The sequence below is a fragment of the Phycodurus eques genome, chromosome 6 (genome assembly GCF_024500275.1).
Source record: "Phycodurus eques isolate BA_2022a chromosome 6, UOR_Pequ_1.1, whole genome shotgun sequence".
NCBI classification, from domain to species: domain Eukaryota; kingdom Metazoa; phylum Chordata; class Actinopteri; order Syngnathiformes; family Syngnathidae; genus Phycodurus; species Phycodurus eques.
Genome location: NC_084530.1, coordinates 28502677 through 28524273, shown reverse-complemented (window position 1 = coordinate 28524273; position 21597 = coordinate 28502677). Strand labels below are relative to the sequence as shown.

The window sequence follows — 21597 nt, the reverse complement described above, 5'->3', positions numbered from 1 at the left end:
GGGAGTCCGTGTCGGCATGTGCGGGATGAGTTCACTTTACCAAGCCCAGGTGCCGGGCTATAAATGAATAATAGGTTTTATGGGAGCACATAATCAAGCGCACCCTCCGCTGTGGAGCGCATCTGTGGTGAATGATGCTCAAATTCCCACAACTCCACTGAAAGGAAGATTGGCCATGAGAAGAGGTGCTTCCTATACATAATTCAAGGGGAGCATGCTGAAACAATTATGTTTGCTTACTGCTAAGTACCCGAGCCCAATAGCTCGCTCACACTTGGAAGCGCGACGTGCTAAAAGTGTGCAGAACGAGGCTTTTTAATAAAACATAGGAGCTGAGAACTTGCATGGAGGAGAGGTTGATTAGAAGGGAGGGCGGAGGGAGGGGGGCGGACGGGGGCCGTGGCGGGGGGGCACTACAACAACAAACGCTCTTTATGTTCTCGCTAGAGCTTTGCATACAAACTAAATTGCATTTTTTAATTCAGCATTGGCGGGGAAATGATGAGAAGCAAAGAGCGGGGTTGAACAAACGTCTTGGTTTTAATGGAAGACAATATTTCCCTTTGGATAGGTCAAAGGTCGTCTTAAGGTAGACACACGCCCAGTGTGGACTGTCTGGAAGGTACACGACAAACATCGCGTTGTCAACGTTTAGCATCGGCAGCCTTCTGAACAAGGCGTTCAGACTTTTTACAGTCAAATAGAAAAACATACATGGCGCAAAATTAGGTACGCCTGCACATATGAAAAAAGGGATCCAATATGCCCGAAACCCGAATGGAAGGATGGATGTTTATATATATTTGTCATACCTAATTGTTACAATATTCATTTAAAATGACTGTGTGTTGTATATAGAGATATTATTGTGTTGTGTTTTTTTGCAATGGTTTTGAACTGCACTTCATTATTCGGACTCGGCAGAAATGACATCATCCATAGGTGGACTACAAGCTAAGTCGCCTCTTTGATTTGTTTCATATTTCTTTTCACCGTTTTCAGACATAATAGAATGCGTCACTCAAACCAACGCAAGTCTACACACGCTATCAGAAAAGACATTTTCTTTTTTACAGCATATAGCTAGGTTTGTTCTTGACCAGTTAGCCTTGCAGTCAACACAAGCGATATTTTTAAAATATCTTTTGTCAGGTGCCTGAGTATCGGTAACAGTTATGAGCAATAAAACATCTCATAAAAATAATTCTGTTGCTGGCTGAGCTGGACAAATCAAATTTGAATCCAAACTCTAGCATCTCGTCAATTCTGGCGACTGCCGTAAAGCGCTTCCAAGTGCGGCGACGCTTCCTCCGCGTTCTTGTCTTCGCGACCCGTCTCGCACTTGCACTCCTCCACCAGCATCACCCGTCGGCGACGGACCTCGGCGCCGCACCGCAGGGGCACGGTGACGGAGCGGGCCTCGGAGGGGGCGCATCGGGAGCAGGGGGCGCGCTTCCCGGTTGGCTCCACCTCGGCGGGGACGAACAGGGAGCTGCACTGGCCGAAACACAGCTTGTTGTGCACGGTCACTGTGCTGCACCCCTCTGCTGTCACACGCTGGGGGGGGGGGGGGGGGGGGGGGATGAAAAGTCAACCCTGTACATGAAAAGTCAATTCACGATCAATTCACATGAAGTACATCAACTAATCAACTAACTATTGTAACTAACTAACCGCTGTCAATCATGGGACAATCCACACAGATCTTTAGACCGCACTGGAATTATGACTTTAATTTGTTACTTTTTTCTAAAAAAATACTTTTATAAATGATAGGTTTAATCTATTTTAAATCTACTTTAATCTATCTATCTATCTATCGAACTTGCCCCTTTGGGGGTCGCCACAGCGTCCTTTTCCATGTAAGCCTATCTCCTGCATCCTCCTCTCGAACACCAACTGCCCTCATGTCTTCCCTCACGACATCCATCGACCTTCTCTTTGGTCTTCCTCTCGCTCTCTTGCCTGGCAGCTCCATCCTCATCATCCTTCTACCAATATACTCACTATTTCTCCTCTGGACGTGTCCAAACCATCGACGTCTGCTCTCTCTAACTTTGTCTCCAAAACATCGAACCTCGGCCGTCCCTCTGATGAGCTCATTTCTAATTTTATCCAACCCGGTCACTCCGAGAGCGAACCTCTACATCTTCATTTCCGCCACCTCCAGCTCTGCTTCCTGTTGTCTCTTCAGTGCCACTGTCTCTAATCCGTCCATCATGGCCGGCCTCACCACTGTTTTAGAAACTTTGCCCTTCATCCTAGCAGAGACTCTTCTGTCACATAACACACCTGACACCTTCCTCCACCCGTTCCAACCTGCTTGGACCCGTTTCATCTTACTATCTATCTAAGTTAATCACTTGTACATGTTTAATATTTTTCTCCATCCTTAAGATCGTAAATGTGTAACGTTGGCGTGGAGCGGAAACCTCGCATCTCCAAGACCACCACCTTTCAGGAAACCCCCAAATCGGAATGTACAGTATGTTGAACCATTAACATTGCATGGCCGTTTACAACACTTTATATTGGTCAATAATTTGTGCAAGTTACAGACGCACGAACTGAATTTGGACATAGGAGGTGTTGGCCTGACGCCGGCGGTGTATACAATATACCGTATACAAATATGTATATACTCCATATAGATATGTGTATGTATATATGTTGTTTTTGTTTTATCAACATACATGTTGTCACTGTTATGACGTTCTACCTAGACTGTCCTATGGGAATCGTGTGTAGTCCACGTTACCTGAAGGAAAGGAACGGCAGCGCACGTCTGTTTGGCGTCCTTCAGGTTGGCGGGCAAAGACACGACCATCTTGTTTCCTTTATCGACGGCCCTCTGCCACATGTGCAGGCCTTGTCTCTTCTTGTGCTCCGCATCAGCCGGTCTTTCAGCCTGCAGGCGGCGCAGCGGGCTCACGGGGGCCTTCGGGGCCGGGCCGGGCCGCCCCTGGGACAGGAAGGCGGGGAAGGCCGGCCTGGAGCTCCGAGCCTGGCTTCTCCCTCCGAAGAGCCCGGACCGGGCCAGAGAGCGAGGGTCCAGCTGCACCACTCTCACGAGGCCGCGGACGGAGTCGCCTGCAGGTCCGCCGCCGGAGGACTCCAATTCGTTTTTTGACACTTTACCGGTGTGCTCCAAAGTGTTGCGAGGGAACGGGAAAGACGCTGCCAAAGTAAAAAAAAAGACCAGGATGATGAGCTGCAACATCATGATGGAACACAAAAAATTACAACAATCACAAAAATATACAGGGTTTAAATCAAGCTAAAGATGGAACAAAGCTAATGCCTGTGGTTTGGTCCAAGGTACCCAAATGGTAACCTTGCTGTCAGTGCTGCGGGCAAAGTGATGGAAGGAAGATGCTTTTATGCACAATGGTGGCTCTCACCTGCACTTTCATGGAAGGAAGGTGTCACAATTCCCACGCAGCAGTAGACGTCACACCTCGCTTCAAAAGGATGTTGGCCAGACAGCAACTTTGTGATGACAAGCAATTACCCCCCCCCCCCCCCCCCCCCGCGCCCCCCAAAAAAAGATATAAAGCAAATAGCAAGAGAAACCAACCTACTTCAAAATAATAGTTGACTCTCGAAGTAGCACGACTTAAAAAAACAGAAGGCTACTCAGCGTAAGTGTTCATTAAAAGAAAAAGAAAAAAGATTCTTGATTTATTCCTGAAAAACATATGTAATAAAAAATGTAATAAAAACATATGTAAGCCACTTTCATAATATGCAGTCTGAACATTAACAACGCGTTTAAATATAGGAAAATAAAACACTGTGCTTAGATAATGATTTTTCAAAACATGATTTAAATAAAAATTGCAAATAAATTATTTTTGGAAAACAAACACTTCTGAAAGATTAACTGCAACTGTAGTGTACTTCAAACTTAAATACAACTAGGTATGCGTTTTTTGTTAAACATTTTAAGTTTTTTTCTTAAAAATTTTATTATTTATGACTTCTATTTATTATTTTACTTTGACTATTTTTCAGTATATATATTTTTTATTACTAACCTGTGATTCGCCCGCTGATGAGACTCACTGTAATATAGTTATCAATTAATACAAGGTAAACGTATAAGGTGAGCGCGAGAAGCCCGTTTTTGAAACAATCGGGGTCTTAAACGTGCGGCGTCATGGCCGGTGTTCTCACGCCCTGCGGGCTGTAAAACCATAATGACTTTATGTGGCGGTCCAGTCACCTCCTGCTCCTTGATTCCCACAACGAGTGCTGACATGAGGTCCCATCATTATTCCAGCGTTCCACTTGAGTGTGCTCCACCCGCCGTGACCTGATCACAGGCCGGACCACCAAAGTTTGAATAGTTGCACTGTTTGACTTTATCATGGAGGTCTACAGGTGTTAAGCGACAACGCAGGCCTACCAGAACCAGAAACTGACACATTTTAGTGTGATCCATTTGGACACAAGAAATTCACAGTGAGATTTTTTATTTATTTTTCCCCCAGACGCTTAACAACATTGTGTCCACTAGAGGGCACTGCAAAACAAATGCTCACAACCCCCATTTCCCGCATTTCTTTAGTCTTTGTGGTCTTCATGAATTTTACTTTTCTTATATTAGTACTCACCTTTTTTTTTTTTTTTTTTTTTTTTTTTAAAACAGAACATTTTGCTAATGTATATGATCAAGTTTATCTGGAATTGTATTTGTGTTTTCAGTATTATTAAACATTTAATTAAATGTTACTTGCCATCCTCAAACTTGTGGTAACCGCTTCCATCATATTTTATGTGTGGGGTCCATCCATCCATCCATCCATCCATCCATCCATTTTTCGTACCGCTTTATCCTAACAAGGGTTGCGGGCGTGCCGGAGCCTATCCAAGCTATCTTCGGGCAAGAGGCGGAGTACACCCTGAACTGGTCGCCAGCCAATCGCGGGGCCGTGTGGGGTCCACACAGTCAAATGTACACACATACATTTTTCACATCTTTTTAAAAAATGGAAAGAAAGCTCACACATGACAAGGTCGTGTGTTTATTGTTGTGTTTACTGCTCTTATAGGGTGTATCGTACTTGAGATGACAAAAACACATTTTATAACTATATGTGCCAGTTAATACTAATACTGACCTGTGAGAGGCAGCATGGTGCAAACAGGACCTCAAGACTGGCCCAAAAAAAAAAAAATGAAATACAAAGAAGACGAAAGAGGAGTAGTTGTCGTAGTTAACGCAAACCTGCACTATCGGAGGTGCGCATGCGCAACAGGTTGGCCATCTTTGCTAGCTAGCTACAGCAACAACTGTAGGACAAAAAGGACAGAATACAGAGGTACCGACGTCATATTTTACGTTAAAATGTCAGCTCGTAAAATGGGTTCGGCTTCAGATTCGGATTAGAATTAGCGAGACGTTTAAGGTTCGGGATAGGGCCTATTTACGTGTTTTGTCCTAGTGTAGTTGCCGTAGCTAGTTGCGCATGCGCACCGCACATCGTGCAGGCACTGCAAATAGTGTTTTAAGAGTTGCAGGGGGAACAAAGGAGCTAGGCTAACTGTTAGCTTAGCTTAGCATAACCCTTTAGACATGTCCAAAAATCATGCCATTGCTAACTTTGATCAGAAGGGAGCAGAGATGTTTGAATTTGGCCTGACCAATGCTATAACGACTACTGTATACAACTAAAATGTAATGCAGGAGAGCACAGACCTTCACCAAGGCCAAACTGTAACTCACAGTACTGGCTCAGTTCTACTCGCCATGGTTTGGGTTGGTCAGTTTTCCCATTTCAAAATAGTACCATCGGAAAGTGGGAAAACCACGCTGCAATGAACGCATCAGGCAGAACGAGACACAGCAACAAACAGAAACGAGAGGAGGACGAGGGTCACCTGTATTTACAGTAATTCTGTTGGCTATGACAAGGAGACACGTTTGGGAAATAAATGGACCACTGCAGCAAAGTGGAGACTGTGGAGTATAATACTGCAGTGTCCACAGCAACATGGCAAACTAATGTGTGTTTACTGTTGTCAGTTCCAGCTGACTATCTTCAAACGTTACAATAATGTGGCAATGGTATTCGAGAGTAGATGAAGGGAAGTAACCAAAATGCTTTGGAAATATGTTTTGGTTTTTTGTTTTTTTGGTCGAAGAAAAATAATAGCACACCAAATCGTGAACAAACGGGACGTTTTGTTCTTCGCGTGAGTTGAAATCTGTTGAAAGACGACGCTGCTACTAAATGTAACGACGATAATTAAACAAAACAAAAGAACCAGAGTCAATTTGTAAACTGAACATGAACGTTCACCTTTATTTCTCCAAGGGATTCAATATATAAAAAATAAACTCATCACGTTAGCAAGGGTGTGCTTTTTTTTTTTAAAGATTCTTTTTACATTACATGCTGAATGATTCCGCTTGTACAATGCCAGCTCCTGACAGGCATTGAAACATAAATAAATCACTGTCAATCACTGAGACAAGAGGACACACAAGCTCAATTTTGTTGCTGATTTTGAGAACGTACGGTAAACATGTCAAAACAAGCCTTTCATGTCAGTTTTGGCCAGACCACCTTTACTTATTGGGAACAGCTGACAAGCGAATTTATCATCTGTCTTTATTAAATAACAAAATACAAAAAACAGTGATTATCATGCTTTGCTGCCAATCTGCTTGTAGAGAACCATTGAAACCACCATGGCAGCAATCTGCAAACAAGAGCAACAATGGAGGTAATTGGACAGGTAAAAAAAAATATGTATGCTTACTGGAATTTCTCTTTAAATCTCCCATATATGTTTATACATACATATATATATATATATATATATATATATATACACACACACACCCCTACACACACCTTTTTTAAACAAGTGCTTGTGTCAGTTTGTATACAACATGGATTTTACTCATATTTTTATTTTATTTTACCCAATTATTTAATCGGGAAAAAAAAAATTCATAAGAGAAGAATGAATACATTTTAAATGGGCAATTTTAGTAAAACAGCAGCAAATTTTAGTAAAACAGCAACAAACTATAAGTATTTATAATGTAAATTAAAGGAATTAATTGCATATATGATTTAAATATCCTTTTTATTTTATTATTTACAACAAATGAATTCACCAAGTTAGAATTAGATACAGTCAATGAATTCAACATTTAAAAAAAAACTTAAAAAAAATAAATGCATTTGGATTAAGCATTTGTATGAAAAATGGTTAAATGAATGCTCCAAATATTATGGGGCTTGATAATATAATAGTAATCAAATAATAATCATAGAATGGAGTGGACCGAATGTGACCCACTGGCTGTCCTTTGCCCACCTGCGCGCTACTACAACAGAACAAGTAGTTTTTCAACTAGTGTTTTTTTTTGTTTTTTTTATATATATATACCTCAAGTGCGGCGATTCCGAGAGCCACGCCCGCAATGATCACAGCATTTTCCTCGATGAGCAGCAGCAGCTTGCCGAAGCAGCCGTCCACCAACTGGCGGAGAGACGACGCGTTCATGCAACCGGATGACACGAAACGCCACAAACCACCCCCGCCCCCCGAAACCTGGCCGAACGTACCTCCAGTTCTGCGGCGAGGCCCGCCGCCGATTGGCTGCACATTTTGCCGATGAGCGTCCCGTTGCAACACTGGGATGGATAAAAGAAGCCTCCGCTTTGGACTTGGAAGGGGGAGCCATTGAAATCGGTGTAGTTCCTGAAGCCACAGCACTGGAACTGTGAAGAGACAACATAAAATAGACAATATCAAGCTGCGGAATAGCAATCTTGTGATGTCATCGAGTACAAATACCGAATATAGTCGTCAGTGAGTATTCGGTTTTGAAGGTGAGACTACTGACGTGGTTTTAAAACGGGTAAGCTACTATCGTTTCCATCGTGTATATACTCTACTATCTCGAGTAGTGTTATTTGATTGACAGGTAATAATTGAGGAGGAATAGTGTCAGTGCAATCAGCGCAGACCTAATTTTTCATGATTTTGAAGCCTCATTATATATAGATTGCAATTTTTGTAATCATTCAAAATTGGATGGATTGTTAACAAGCCTTCTCCGTGTTGCGTCAAATTAGTACGACATTTCTTTTTGTTCACAGGGTCTTGAAGACTTTTACTCAAGTAATATTCTGCAAGGTTACTTTAACTTTGCCCAAGTTGTACTTTTACCCAAGTGACGCTCACGGGTACTTTATGCAAGACTTCAGAATAGCGACGTAAACAAGCCGGTGGCGGCTTCCGACACCTACCCCTTCCATCGTGGTGTTCCACAGCGACGTCAGGCTCTCGTCTCTTCCGTACTCGCCGGCGAGGTTTTTCTGGACTTCACCCTCGAGACTGTCAAAGACGTGCACCGCCTGGGAACCGCGGAAGAAGTTCTCCGAACATCTTCCCTGCGCCACAATGTTGCGAATGGGTCGTCTGTACTTACCACGTCCTTGAAAACGAGCAGCACCACGGCACCGGCAACCTCGATGAGGAATATAACCAGCACGATACTGAAGAACTGGAGGGGGACAATGGAAATGAAATTCAAATATACAGTTTCGCTGATTGAGCAACATTCCAGCAGATATGAAATTTGCAGCCAAGTGCTAAATTATTAACAGCCAACAGAAATATCTCACGTACATTTGAAGGATTCCTCAGAATTGGCCCTACCGCACTTTTACTTGTACATAGAACATTAATATATGTATAATTCCCTTCAACCCAGAAAAAAAAAATGGTACAGTCTCATCTGTTAATTTGTAATGTCTTAAATAAATCGAAAAACTCAAGAATCAGAAAGTAGCCTGCTAACAAATGAGGCAACAAAGATAAATGAGGTGCTCTAACATTACATGTTAGAGGTTTATTTCCTTTCTATCGTTCCCTTCAACCCAGAAATAAAACTGTTCATTTGTAATGTCTTATGTCCTCATCCGCCATGATTCAGGAACTAACCTGCTAACTCACAAACAGGACAACAAACAAACTGAATCATGGCATTCAATCATTGTTTTGCACTTTTGTTTGAGGATTTAAAAAAAATAAAAAATTTTTTTTATTGATTTATGATGGAACTGTTCCCTTTGACCCAGAATAAAAACCTTACAGTCCCATCTGTTAATTAGTAAATTCGCCATTGCAGCCACGTTGACGGAAACGGTTGTGGACGCTCACCGTCAGCAGCATGCACCTGCTCTCCTTGACGGCGCCGCAGCAGCCCAGGAAGCCGATGACCAGCAGCACGGCGCCCACGCCGATGAGCAGGTAGCCCACGTTGGCCACCTGGGACACCTCCGGCGGAAGGGCCTCCACGCCGTCAAGTATTCCCATGAAGGAATTGCTGTCCACCTTCACCCAAATGCCCACTCCCAGCACGGCAGCACCTGCTACCTGAAAAGGCCAGCCGGTCCCGCGTGAGTCCAAAGCAACAGGTCTCTCGTGTCGTCAGGCATTAGCGACACGTTAGCGTGTTGCTCAGCGTGAATTCAAAAACTGTAACGGTCATTTTGTTTTCGTTCAGCAGATTAACTCGCTTTTGAGCCATCGCCTAGCTTATCACCACTTAGCCTAGCTACTTTGTGGCGGGATGTTTTGCCAAACAGGCAAACTGTAGTCCACATTCATGAGAAATATTTCATAAATGAACATGATGATAAAAACATCATTATGAAATGTTGACTAAAACTCATTAGGTACACCTGTACAAGATGAGAACAAGAGCAGTATCCAAAGGTCTGCCTTTAGAACGTTATGAATCACTTCTTTGAAGCATTTCATTTCTAATATTGGGCGGTCTGAGCCAACGCACCAGTCGTCTACAAACGCTTCTCTGTCGTTTGGCCAAGGCAGGCCTACAAACATTGGAAAAGCTCTATAGTCAACTTACAAAAATGGTGCCATTGAAGATGAACATCATCAGTTTGAGAAAGCCTGCGCAACACATCTTGGCTGGTGTTTTCACACTGTTGGGTGGGGGAGGAAAAAAATAATTACGGCTGTGAGTAGTGACCCTTAAAATATGAACAATATCACCAGGGTACACGCATCCAGAAACTTTGGGCTGTTGTTTTCGAAGATACAAAATAGGTGACAGTAAGAAAAAAAACAAAAACACTGCAGTTTGTCTCAGGAAGTGAAGAAACTCAGTAAATAGTCGTATGGCGCCTGTGCCGACAGTAACATGAGCCAGCATCTGCAGTGCATTGCTCACATTTGCTTTAGTTAGACATTAACCATTAAAAGTTACTCTTACACTTTGCCAACTTCTACACGCTGACGTCATCTTAAGATTCAGTCAGTCGAAGTGGGGCTTCAAACATTTGCTGTGGGTGTTCATTTTGCCTGTCATACCGTACATACTGTACAGAAGCGAATGATAAAAAGACATGAGTTTATTAAAGCAAACACGGATCAAAACGTGAGCTTATTGTATATTTTAAAGCGACGATGGGTGACCAAAGAATAATAAAATGAAAAAAAAAAAGAACCCATTTTGTGCCTGAGCCCGGTTTGGGAAGCGCCGCTTTAAGAGCATCTCACTCCAACCTTGAACCTTTGTACGCATTGTTACAAAATCTATTTCTTATCCCGCAATTTGATTAATAATTAGGACGTCGGCAGGACAAAGTGTCTTTTTATCCACTGGAGCATTTGCGCAGATAAAAGATGCTCCCATCAAAGTTTCTAAAAACATGTTGCCACGTAAGCAGCCTTGTGATTATTTGGCTCCACTTATTCAAGCGGCCTCTGATAACGTGTCATTAATGACGACTTGATTGGCCACGGTGCAGGAAGCACAGCAATGTCATAAAACACACCTTGTTCCTGACCTGACACAACTTTGATAGCCTCTCGTCCCGGCATTTTTTTTCTTCTTTATTGCCGTTCTAACTGGCAATGAATTCGGCCACCTACTTGGCAAATTAGTTCCCGGAGACACATTTTATATATATATATATATATATATATATATATATATATTAATTTATATATTAATTTTATATTATATATATTATATATATTATTTTTTTCTTTTCTTTTCTTTGAGGGTAGCACAACTGGGAAAACAACAGCTCTGCTACGACAAGCTTTTTATTATATAATTGTTTTGGGTTTTTTTGCGGTTTTTTCTTTTCGCAAAGCAGGATCATTTCTCATGAAATATTTAAAATGAGTATGATGATGATGAAAAGTGGAGTTTGTACGGATACGGATAACATTTGACGACTCTGAAGAATGAAGACGGCGTATTACATGAATGAAGCTGAACTTTTTTTCAAGTCGGTTTCAAGACTAAAGTCGGAATTTTACAAGAATTAAAAAAAAAAAAAAAAAAAAAGCTTTTGAGAAGACAATCAGTGTTACAAGAACGGCCATAATGTTTCGAGAATAAAGTCGTAAAATTCAGAGAACTAAGTCATAATGTTACGAGAATAAAGTCGTAATATTAAAAACAAACAAACAAAAATTCAATATTTTTTTTAAGTCGTGATGTAATGAGAATAAAATGTCAATGATACTGTACAAGAAAAAGTGGTTTTCTCTTTTTCTAAACTTACTACTGCTCACAGCCGTTTAAGGACGATTACTTCAATGGGATCAAAGGATAGCAATGATATTCTGAGATGTATTAACTAGCATTTTTTATTCTCAATTCATTTCTTTCGAGTAAACTTTGGTGAAGCGACATTAACAGGTGCATCTCAAAACATTTGCATAAACAAAGTAGTTCAATTTAAAAAGTGAAACCTGCACACAGATTCAATAAACACACTTTCAGAGGGTTAATTTCTACCTGATTTCCATACTAAATATTTTATTTCTTATGAAATATTCAAATGACTTGAGCTGGTGAATTCGGGGTTTACGTTAGCTGTAAATAATGAACTATGAGCACTAGGAGTTGTACTTTCTGAATTGAACGACTAAAACAATGGCAATTTTCGGATCTTCACCTGTATATCGTCCAATAAAAAAAGGATAATTTGGAGTTTGTAATTGGACAGAATACATTTCTTCTTCAATGATAGTTGCTTTAACACAATTTGCCAGTGCAATACATTACTCATTTGGTTACTCACTGACTTTTTAAGAGAAGAGAGATTCTGACAACTTAACAATATATTAAGGTTGTCAGTGACAACTCCACAGCTCAGCGATGTCAAATGCGTGTCAAACCAATTCAACAGAGTTCATACCTGCGCTGCAGTGACTTGTGCGGATCAGTGCGGAGTGTGTGCACCGAAAGGCTTCCGCGTGTTCTTTTATCTTCTCTCCAGTTTCACACACATAATGCAAATAGGGGAGGAGAAGGGAGTTCATGCCCTGCACGTCACTGACTTCTTTTTTTTTTTTTTTTTTTTCCGGTCATGGCAGATAAGAAACATTTCCTGATGGTCAAAGTCCCTTCAGAGACGGCAACATTTATGACAATCACAAGCAGTTACAGCTGATGCACAATGAAAATAGAAATATTGACTTACCCATGAAAGATTTCTTATCTGGAACACATCTACTGGGTCACTTCAAATCGAAGGCCAATAAAATAAACACGTACTGTGTTTATTTTATTGGCCTACGTACAAGATACACCGCAATTTACTGCAATAACGTTAATATGTCTTTATAATTATTAAACAAGAAAGGATAGTTGGGAACCCAGTTGTGTAATCCCAAAAGCGGTTTGGTATTAAATACTACTATAATGTTGGAAAAAATAATAATACATTTTGCAATCAGATATTATTTTATTCCAAAATATAGCATCAGACATGCTGTGAAGCACCCTTTAAATTCCCCAATTTGGAAAAAAAAAAAAAAAACATGGCAAAAGAAAGTCTTGCCAAATGATTGTAGAAAAACAAAACATTTAAAACAATTACATCATCAGCAATGGCGCCCCAAGTACCTTAACGTCACAGTTATGCAACCTCCTAACGCAGCCACAAGGGGGAAGCATGACACAAGTACAGTACTGTGATTCTCACTGCTCAGGTTTGTTCCAAGTGTTTGCCTGCAACAGGTGCCTGCTCCCCACACACCACACACACACACACACAAAGGTGACAAATAATAAAGTAGCAAGGTCAAAGGCACATGTTCTCAGAGCAGGTCTTTGGCATTGCAGTGTAACAGTCACATTTAAATCAGGGCCGACTGAGGAAGGATGGGTCGACAAGCACACTATTGTGTGTGCGTGCGTGGTTGCCATCAGCATGCACAGCCGCCCCGGATGCCGCGGGGCGTGTCCTTCAGTCCGGCTCCCTTGTGATTGGCCGACGGGGAGGCGTCGGCGTTGACGCTCTCGTTCAGCTTGTCGCAAATGACGTCCACCAGCTTGTCAAAAACCTGCTTGACGTTGATGCATTCTTTGGCGCTGGCCTCGAAGAACTGGAAGCCTACGAAGGGCGGAAGAGCGTAAAAGAAAATACAAAATGATAGCGTGTTAACATTTTAGCCAGTCTCATGGGGATTTTGAAACAGTACTCGACGACTAGACATACTGTAACATACAATCCTGGTTTCTTTACACAACTTGCCCTCTTGTATCATCATCATCATCATCATCATCATGAATGTTAGCATACCAGCTGTTAGCATGTTAGCATTCTATCAGTCCAAGTTGGATTTTGAAAGAGTTCATGACTACGAGGCATGACGGATAAATCATATGCGTTTGACTTACCGCTTTCTTTGTTCAGGTGACTAGTACATCATGTATCATCCTTTTTGATCTGCTTTGTCATCTTTACTTAAGCTACTATCTTTCTAACGGCTAACATTTAGCATTTTATTAGTCTCCTGAGGCTTTTGAAATAGTACGCGCCGACTGGATATGATGTATATTACTTATAGGTGTGCCCTGGTGTTTTCTTCGCAGAAGTTGCCATCTTGGAATATATGTTAGCATACCATCTGTTAGCGTTTTATCAAGTCTTACTGGGGTTTCGAAATAGTACCTGGCCACTCAACATGATGCATAATGTTACTAGCATGCTAGCTGTTAACATAATAGCTGTTAGCATTTCGAAGAATTTCTGTTTTCACACATCTAGTTGATGGCTAGACAAAAAAAAAAAGCCTCTGTAACCATAAATTGGCTACAAAATGACACTGTTACTAAGCTGCAAAGGTCCTCAGACCGTTTGTGAGTCTGACTAGAAATTTTCTCACACAGTTTGCCCATTTCTTTTTCTGCACTGACCTAGCTCTGTAGCAAGTCTCTGAGCATCTTCAGTGGTGACCTGCCTGTCTTCCTCCAAATCCAACTTATTACCAACCAGCACCACCTGGGCGTTGTCCCACGAGTATGTCTTGATTTGCGTTCCCCTGGGAAACCAAAATAAACAGTTGGGTTCCTGCAGCAATGGCCTCGGCCCCATCTGAACTAGGAAATGATTACCAGTCTTGCACTGCCACGAAGGACTCCTGGCTTGTGATGTCATATATGAGGAGGAAGCCCATCGCTCCTCTGTAGTATGCTGTGGTAATGGTCCGGTAGCGCTCCTGACCCGCTGTGTCCTGGAAACACAAAGGCGCCTTATTGGAACAGTAGTAGAAATGGAAGAACATCCAAGTAACTTCCAGCCATCCATTTTCTATAGTGTTACCATCTACACTCTCATTCGCTGACTCCCGCATCACTCAACAGGGCAGCGGTGAACAATGTGAGGATGGCGACCTAAAGTGTACAAAAATAATACTTGCACATCATGTGCATTGTCTTGTATCGGTGTTATGCGAAATCCATTTTTATGCGATTCCGAAAACACGGGTTAGAAGCTTAAACTTCTACCAACTCAGTTTGTACAGGATATATTTTGCATCTTATAATACTCTAATACTATATAAAATGTCATCTGTACCATTGGCTCGAAAGCAAAGCGTGTAGAGTCTCTGATGCCGAAATACACAGGTGCAGTCAGTGAATGGGGCTTCTCAATATATCCATACTCTCCTTATTCTTGCTTAATTCCTCATCTTTGTGGTCATCTGCTTTGTCCTTAACAATCCCGCCATGTTTTTGTGGTTCAATAAAAAAATAATACCTGTAGTAAATTGTATGTGGAGCCTCAAAACCTGACATACCCGGTCGCAGTGTTTACGTTGCAGTGCATTGGTTGATGTGCGGTGCTCAGTCACTTTTAATGTATTTATTAAAACATTTTCCCGATGGTCCACTTCAGTCGCTGGGGAGAGGGAAGTCTGGGCGTCCCTGCTAAAGCTACTGCCCCCGCGACCCGACCTCGGATAAGCGGCAGAAAATGGATGGATGAATATTGCATATTGATAGGGACACAAACCCTGAGAATGCACTTAGGAGGCACCCACAAACTTGTGAAATGAATAGTAAAATCAATAGAGAAGTGAGGGCATCTAAGGACTTTAAAGTAGTAGTAAGTCATGATTGTATTTATGCATTTGCTCCAGGGATAGGTGGCTAACGTTGTGAAGTTGAATGTATATTTATACTCTAATGCTAGCACAAGAGGAAAGGTGCCGATATGACAGATCACAAAAGTATACAGTTAGGTGATTAGAGGACAAAGATGCTATTGTCTGTATGAAAATCCTTGATTTTGAGGCTTGTATTTTAAGGACGGCGGAGGAGGGGTTGCATCACAGTTCTGGGTTTGAATCTCAGGTCTGACCATCCTGTGTGGAGTACGAGTTCGCATGTTCGACCTGTTCGGGCTTGTGTGGGTTTTCAATGACTTTTGCCGCCGCATTCCAAACACATGAGAGTCAGGTTCATTGAAAACTAAATTGTCCGTAGTCATGAATACGGTGAGGGGGGATGTTATTTGTCAACGTGCCCTGGGTGTACCCCGCCTCTCGCCCAAAGTCGGCTAGGTTAGGCTACAGCTCACCCGCGACCTAACTGAAGATAAGTGCAAAATAAATGGATGGATAGATACTACATTATTGTTACATTAATACATTTATAATTGTGGTTTTAGTTTTCGGTACTGTACTACAAATATTTGAACCCCCCCCCCCCCCCCCCCCTCAAGTAGCTAAATTACAGCAGTTCACACAAGGATGTTGGCAGGCAAAGTAAAAACTGACATGGTAGACTGCGCGATCCCCACAAGGAAAAGTGAATGATTGACTTTGGACACAAGTAAATCCCTCCAAGCAGGAGCAAGTGTTGCACCACCCAAAACGCACCAGGATACGCAGTCTGCTTTTTTTTTTTTTTTTTTGTTCCGAGTCACAACAATAAGTCGTGAAGTCGTCCTGTTTGTCTTCTTTATGTGTCGTCTGTTGGGGAACTTGAATCATCATATAACACTTAATGTGGAGGCACAGATGAACTTAAACAGATGAATTTAATATGCGGTTCCATTATGAAACGTAATGCAAATGTTGCAGTGCAGAATGTAACAAAATATGAGTGGTTTCAGTGGTCCCGTGGAAGCCATTGTAACGGAATTTGATCATTGCTCCTGATGTGCTCAGAATGCTTACTAGAAGAATACATTCCAACAATGGGCGGGGGGGGGGGGAAGCAAGAGGATGTATTGCTTTCATCTCGCAGGAGTGCTGCGAGTGAGTCGAGTCTTGTCTTGGTGGGTGTCGCGTTGCATCGTAAGCACGGTCGGCCCCCGCCCGCTCAACGTCATGCATATTTCACGAAGTCTACTGTCTAGGGAGCGTGTTAAACATCAACCGGCGTTAACGCGCTGCCGCGTGAGAAATGACTCCGCGCTACACGCACAGCAGCCGGGCGGAGGCCGAACCAGGCTGAGGGGAGGGAAAGTGCGCGACAACGGTCTCCGAGCCTCCGGGCTGCACGCTAGAACCTTTTAACCTCAGTTTTTATTGGCTCAAGTCAATTTACAGCGATGACATTTAAGAGGCTATACTTTTTTCTTCCCCCCCCCTAACAATTTTGTTGATTTATTTTCTGTCAAAGCTGTTTTCCCTGTGGCGTTATTTATTTTATCTACTACACAGTAGAAACAAGATGAACTCGGCACCACATATTATTGGCTTGAATTGTCCCAAATCTTTTCAAAATGGCGCCTCTCCTGGAGGCTAATCATTCATCTTTCCCTTCATTCCCAAAACAAATCTCGAGGTCTTATTTTTGTTGGGAGACTTTTTGGAATTTTTTTCTTGAATGGCTGATGAGTGGCCACACTGAAGAGAAAGAAATACTACAAGCAATATTACCAGAAGAAAGTCATTAAAAGTCATAATACTTTAGCGTTTATTGAAATCTTTTTCAAACAAATGTGTCAAAGTTCAGTAAACTCTGCATTATGCATCTGCATGTTTTCCTTTTATCTTTGCTTTTATATCCTTAAACCCACCATAGTTTGTCTTTTGTAATATTGTATATTCATTGTGTTCCAGTGCCAACGGAGCGAAAAGTGCGTCTTCACGGTGCATCGGGGAGCTCTCGCGCGCCGTGAACACCCCAGTATGTTACTTCAGGCTTCTTTGAAATATTCATAGAGCGATCATAACTTCAGTAAAGCTCCAGGGGTGTGAACACAAAGATTAGCAAGTGTAAAGATCAGTAAACATTCATAAATAACACCTTAAGTGTTCTGTGCGCAGCCATTTGAGCAACCCGAGTCGCTTTCCCGGGCCACAAAAATAACAGCATTAAATTTACAAAACATAAAACAGAAGTGACTGTATTAACAGTACAGAGTGGTTGTTATAGTATCATTTATAACTTAATTTTATGTCGAAAATTGACGAATGTATGGATTGTCATCATGACTATCACGAGTTCCCAGTGTTTTTTACCTTGGTGGCCGCGTGTATTAATATCATTGGGTGTTTCTTTCGGGCTTTTTCTTTCTGGTTCGTACTGTTTGCTTCTATTGCCCTCTTTCTATATCGCTTGTTGGTGTTGAATTGCAAAGTCTTCCCTCGCTCTTTGTTTGCTGTTGGAGGTAGCACATTGGGTTTTCACACTCAGCACCTTTCTGAGTGCATTTATTAGACTGGAATGTGCAAGGAAACACTGTCTGCCAGCCTTTTGTTGTTGGCGCCTACGCACAGCAAACTTCTCTGCTCGTGTTGAGCATGTTAGCAATGGCAGTGATAAGACTTTTCAGGAATGGGCTTTTCTTCCTCGCTACTTTACAAGGCTTCTCAGAATCAGAACTCAAGCATGAACATAATTACAGTATATGCTGCTATGCCTCACCCAGATCTGTAGCTTGATGCGCTTGTCGTTCCTGTAGATGGTCTTGACTTTAAAGTCGATGCCCACCGTGCTGACAAAGGCCGAGGTGAACGAGTCGTCCGTGTAGCGGAACAGGAAGGACGTCTTCCCCACGCTGCTGTTGCCGATGATCAGCAGCTTGAACATGTAGTCGAAGTTCTGGTCGGCCGCGTCCCTCTCCTCTCGGCCCGGACCCGCATCTTTGGCTGACGCCATCTGTCAAATGAGGAGAGCGAGAGGAAAGGCGCTCGTCAGGCAAAGCAACAACCTTCATCAGGATACGGCTGAAGGATGTGTGGCGTGGCCTGTTGCAATAGGAAGTACAAACATGTTATCACAAGCTGTGTTTGCAAAGAAAGGAGTTACTTGTCCTCCTCCCGTTTGACTCAGAACTCTACTGGGTCATCATGTCCTTGGGAGACATTTGGCAAATGATCCTTTATCTCATGTTATTTGGTTATTATTAGACCATACACCGATTTTATCGGCATTTCAGGCCACCCCACCTGATTTTCAGTTGGATTTAGGTCTGGGTTCTGGCTGGATCTTGCCCCAAATTTGTACTTCTCTTCTGGCGAAGTCATTCATTTGCGGAGTTGGGCTCACTGCCATGCTGGGAGCTGACGTTTGCTTTTTGTAGAAAATTGCCTGTTTACAAATCACTCCACCGTGACCATTTCTGGTGCATGTGTTGATCGTTTCAGACATATCTAGTAAAGCAGTGGTCCTTAACTTGCTCCATATCAAAAGTGCCAATCTCGACACTGAATCTGTATGAATAATACGAATCCACAAATTCCTCCGGTTGATTCGTTATCTGTTGGAAAGAATGACCTAAACAGAACAACTATGATGTTTGATTTGAGTCACTTTGTGCTTGGGAACTGTGATCCCGGCCAGGGGGGAGCGTGAAAAGGCCCGGGATGTCACGGTAAAGGATCTCAGCCGCTCTGGAATTCAACTTAAGGCTTAGCCGTCAGAAATCCACCCCCCGGGTAATAGCTGAGTAAATGCTAAATGGGAGTGTTGCTTTAAAAGCACTCCACCTCGGCTCGTCACAGCACGGCCATGAATCACGGGCCGGCCCGTGCCCCGCCCACCCCCTTCGACCGCCATCCCTCTCTGCCCGTCACCCGAGACTCCCGTTGGTCATTTCTCAACGAACGCGGCCTCCAAACGTCTGGCGGCGGTCGATGCTGAGCCCTGCGCGTCGCATCCATCATCACCCACTCGGTCATCTTCGGCCGTTCACCGTCTCCCGGCATCGTCGGGATGCTGAAGCACGCATTCATCCTCACGTCCGCCCACCTTCCTCTCTGGGGACCTGATCAGCATTACCGCTCCCACCGACATAAAGACGGACTGGCTCAGCAAAACAAACACTCACGCTCGTTGCGACACACCTTTGAGTCGTACAAAGTGGTGGGTTGAAACAGAAAATGTCGAGGATTTAGATCAGGGGTGTGAAACCTGTTTTCATCGGAGGTCACGTCGTAGTTTTGCTTGCCCTCATGGAGCCGGTCACAATAGAGAAACCACGGAAATGTATCATCCTTAGGGGCGGAACGGAAGGCCAAACATCACAGTTCGGTGTGTACGTTGGTTTTAAGTTCACGCCGGGTTTGGTTTACATTGGGTACAGTCAGGAAACTAAATATGGGGGGGGGGGGGGAAACAAAAAAAAACCCTTCGCTCGTGTTTTGTGTAAACGGGAACAGATTTGATGACATTTAAAATAAAAGAGCAGCATCTTAAAATCCTTTATTTTAGGAAAGTACAACATCAATGGTTTGCCTTCCTTTTAGAGAATGATGGATACAGACAAGTGCAACAGGAATAGTTTTCAAAGTGTGAATGGTTATGCTATAAAAACATTTAATAGGGCAGTTTTTTATTGCTTTAACTCCACCAGAAGAGCCCGGTTTAAATTCCAATGGAAGTTACGTTTGTATCGTGCTAGATTTATTTTATTTTAATTTTTTTACTGCCAGCCTGTGTTTGTTTACAGACTGGCTGTTTGGCAGTTCCACTTCTTTACCTCTTATCTGTTCTGTGTGGAAACCCGAATTATCATCTTATCATACCACATAATTGCTCCTGGGTTTGGTTATTAGGACTACGATGGCTAGTTTTGAAAAGAAGTCAAGGAACATTTGTGGCAAAGTCTTCGCGGGCCACATATAATGATGTGGAGGGCCAGGTATGGCCCGCGGGCCTTGATTTTGCTAGACATAGTTAAGCTGATATGTTGACGTGTGTGTGTGTGTGTGTGTGTGTCTGTGCGCGCGCGTGCCTACTTGTGACAAGACTGCAGGTCACATGGGGACATGACACTTGTTGACGATTAATTCAATTATCCACAAGCGCATTGTGATATGAGTTAAGTACAAAGTCTTTGTCTTGCTTTGTTTTGTTTTGTTTGAATTGATAGCACGCCGTCGGTACCTTGGCTGCGCTGTCGCCCTGCGTCCCGCGTCGTCCTCCGCCTCCAGATGGCCGGGATGAGTGTGCGCCGCTCCCGGATCCGTGCATGTGCCCGCCGCCACGGGGACGTCCACTTTCCGACGCGGTCAAGTCCGCGCTCGTGGAGACGGAGCGCTTCCGGTCTGGTCTTTCGCAGTAAGATCGCCACTTAAAATGGGAAGAAATGGCTGTAAAACGCGAGAAATGTTTGCAAGCGTCATTTGAAACAATTATGGATTTGTAGAGTCACATCATTCTGTGTTTTAATGTGACGACTTCAAATCGAGAAGTGTTTTAATAGTTCTACCCACAAATGTCTAAAAGTAATCTTGCAGTGAGTAATGTGAAATGTTGCTTGCTGTCCTATTGTTTTTCTCGTTTTACACAATTTGATGGCGGTTTTATTTTTAGTCTGAATATAATGTGTATAAAAAAATCCTCGATTCCTCTATGAACAGATCTGCGCTGTTTCTGCCAACACGTCAAGTGCCCAGTCTTTATTGTGAAAGTGGACTCGCACATCTTTCCGGCCCCGTCCTCCACCCTTGCAGCACCCAACCCGCTTTATGCGCGAACTGCAGTTCACCCATCACTTTGCGCATTTAACCTCATGATCCGCTTGGTTCAGTCGGTCCCTGACGTAACGCGGCAGCTGATTCCTCATGTTTGACATTGTCATTTAGCACACATAACTCGAGCGAAGATGTCAAAAGACTGTGGAGCAAGTAGTCCCGAAGCAGATCATGTTCAACGCACTGTATTGATGAGTGCAGGTAACACTGCTTTGCAGGGTATTGCTGCTGTGAGACATTATTGGGAATCTAAATGGAGATGGAAAAGCTTTGGGGAGGGGAAACAAATAATAATAATAACAACTCGACAGCTGTGGAGCAGAGGATGTAGTTGACATGCTGAAAAACAATTTGGTTTTT

The 21597-nt window shown here is 42.9% G+C and overlaps 3 protein-coding genes across 3 annotated transcripts; all 3 read right to left on the bottom strand.

The window, feature by feature from the left end:
- Positions 1-1260: 1260 nt before the first annotated feature.
- dand5 (DAN domain family, member 5) lies at positions 1261-5270 on the bottom strand. The gene is made up of 4 exons (XM_061678947.1): positions 5231-5270; positions 3402-3461; positions 2759-3177; positions 1261-1557 (listed from the first exon to the last, which is right to left on the bottom strand). The coding sequence occupies exons 1-4, from the start codon at positions 5268-5270 to the stop codon at positions 1261-1263; spliced, it is 816 nt and encodes a 271-aa protein (XP_061534931.1).
- Positions 5271-6275: 1005 nt separating this feature from the next.
- LOC133404294 (tetraspanin-1-like) lies at positions 6276-12312 on the bottom strand. The gene is made up of 8 exons (XM_061680046.1): positions 12213-12312; positions 9902-9977; positions 9190-9405; positions 8456-8530; positions 8274-8381; positions 7587-7742; positions 7408-7500; positions 6276-6708 (listed from the first exon to the last, which is right to left on the bottom strand). The coding sequence occupies exons 2-8, from the start codon at positions 9956-9958 to the stop codon at positions 6652-6654; spliced, it is 762 nt and encodes a 253-aa protein (XP_061536030.1). The 5' UTR covers positions 9959-9977; positions 12213-12312; the 3' UTR covers positions 6276-6651.
- A 117-nt stretch (positions 12313-12429) lies between these two features.
- rab3da (RAB3D, member RAS oncogene family, a) lies at positions 12430-20789 on the bottom strand. The gene is made up of 5 exons (XM_061680047.1): positions 20648-20789; positions 18185-18418; positions 14417-14535; positions 14219-14343; positions 12430-13412 (listed from the first exon to the last, which is right to left on the bottom strand). Exons 1-5 carry the CDS (start codon positions 20732-20734, stop codon positions 13225-13227), a joined length of 753 nt encoding a protein of 250 aa, XP_061536031.1. The 5' UTR covers positions 20735-20789; the 3' UTR covers positions 12430-13224.
- Between the last annotated feature and the right edge of the window lie 808 nt (positions 20790-21597).

Coding starts and splice junctions, on each gene's coding strand:
- dand5 (XM_061678947.1), bottom strand. CDS start 5,270: ATGGCCAACCTGTTGCGCATGCGCACCTCCGATAGTGCAG. Junction 3,462..5,230: donor GCGCACCTCCGATAGTGCAG/GTTTGCGTTAAC, acceptor ATCCTTTTGAAG/CGAGGTGTGACGTCTACTGC. Junction 3,178..3,401: donor TTCCTTCCATGAAAGTGCAG/GTGAGAGCCACC, acceptor TTACTTTGGCAG/CGTCTTTCCCGTTCCCTCGC.
- LOC133404294 (XM_061680046.1), bottom strand. CDS start 9,958: ATGTGTTGCGCAGGCTTTCTCAAACTGATGATGTTCATCTTCAATGGC. Junction 9,406..9,901: donor TCTTCAATGGCACCATTTTT/GTAAGTTGACTA, acceptor TGGCCTTTTCAG/GTAGCAGGTGCTGCCGTGCT. Junction 6,709..7,407: donor TCGGAATCGCCGCACTTGAG/GTATATATATAT, acceptor TCTTGTTTGCAG/ATTGCTGCCATGGTGGTTTC.
- rab3da (XM_061680047.1), bottom strand. CDS start 20,734: ATGCACGGATCCGGGAGCGGCGCACACTCATCCCGGCCATCTGGAGGC. Junction 18,419..20,647: donor AGGGCGACAGCGCAGCCAAG/GTACCGACGGCG, acceptor CTCATTTGACAG/ATGGCGTCAGCCAAAGATGC. Junction 14,536..18,184: donor GCATCAAGCTACAGATCTGG/GTGAGGCATAGC, acceptor TTGTGTTTCCAG/GACACAGCGGGTCAGGAGCG.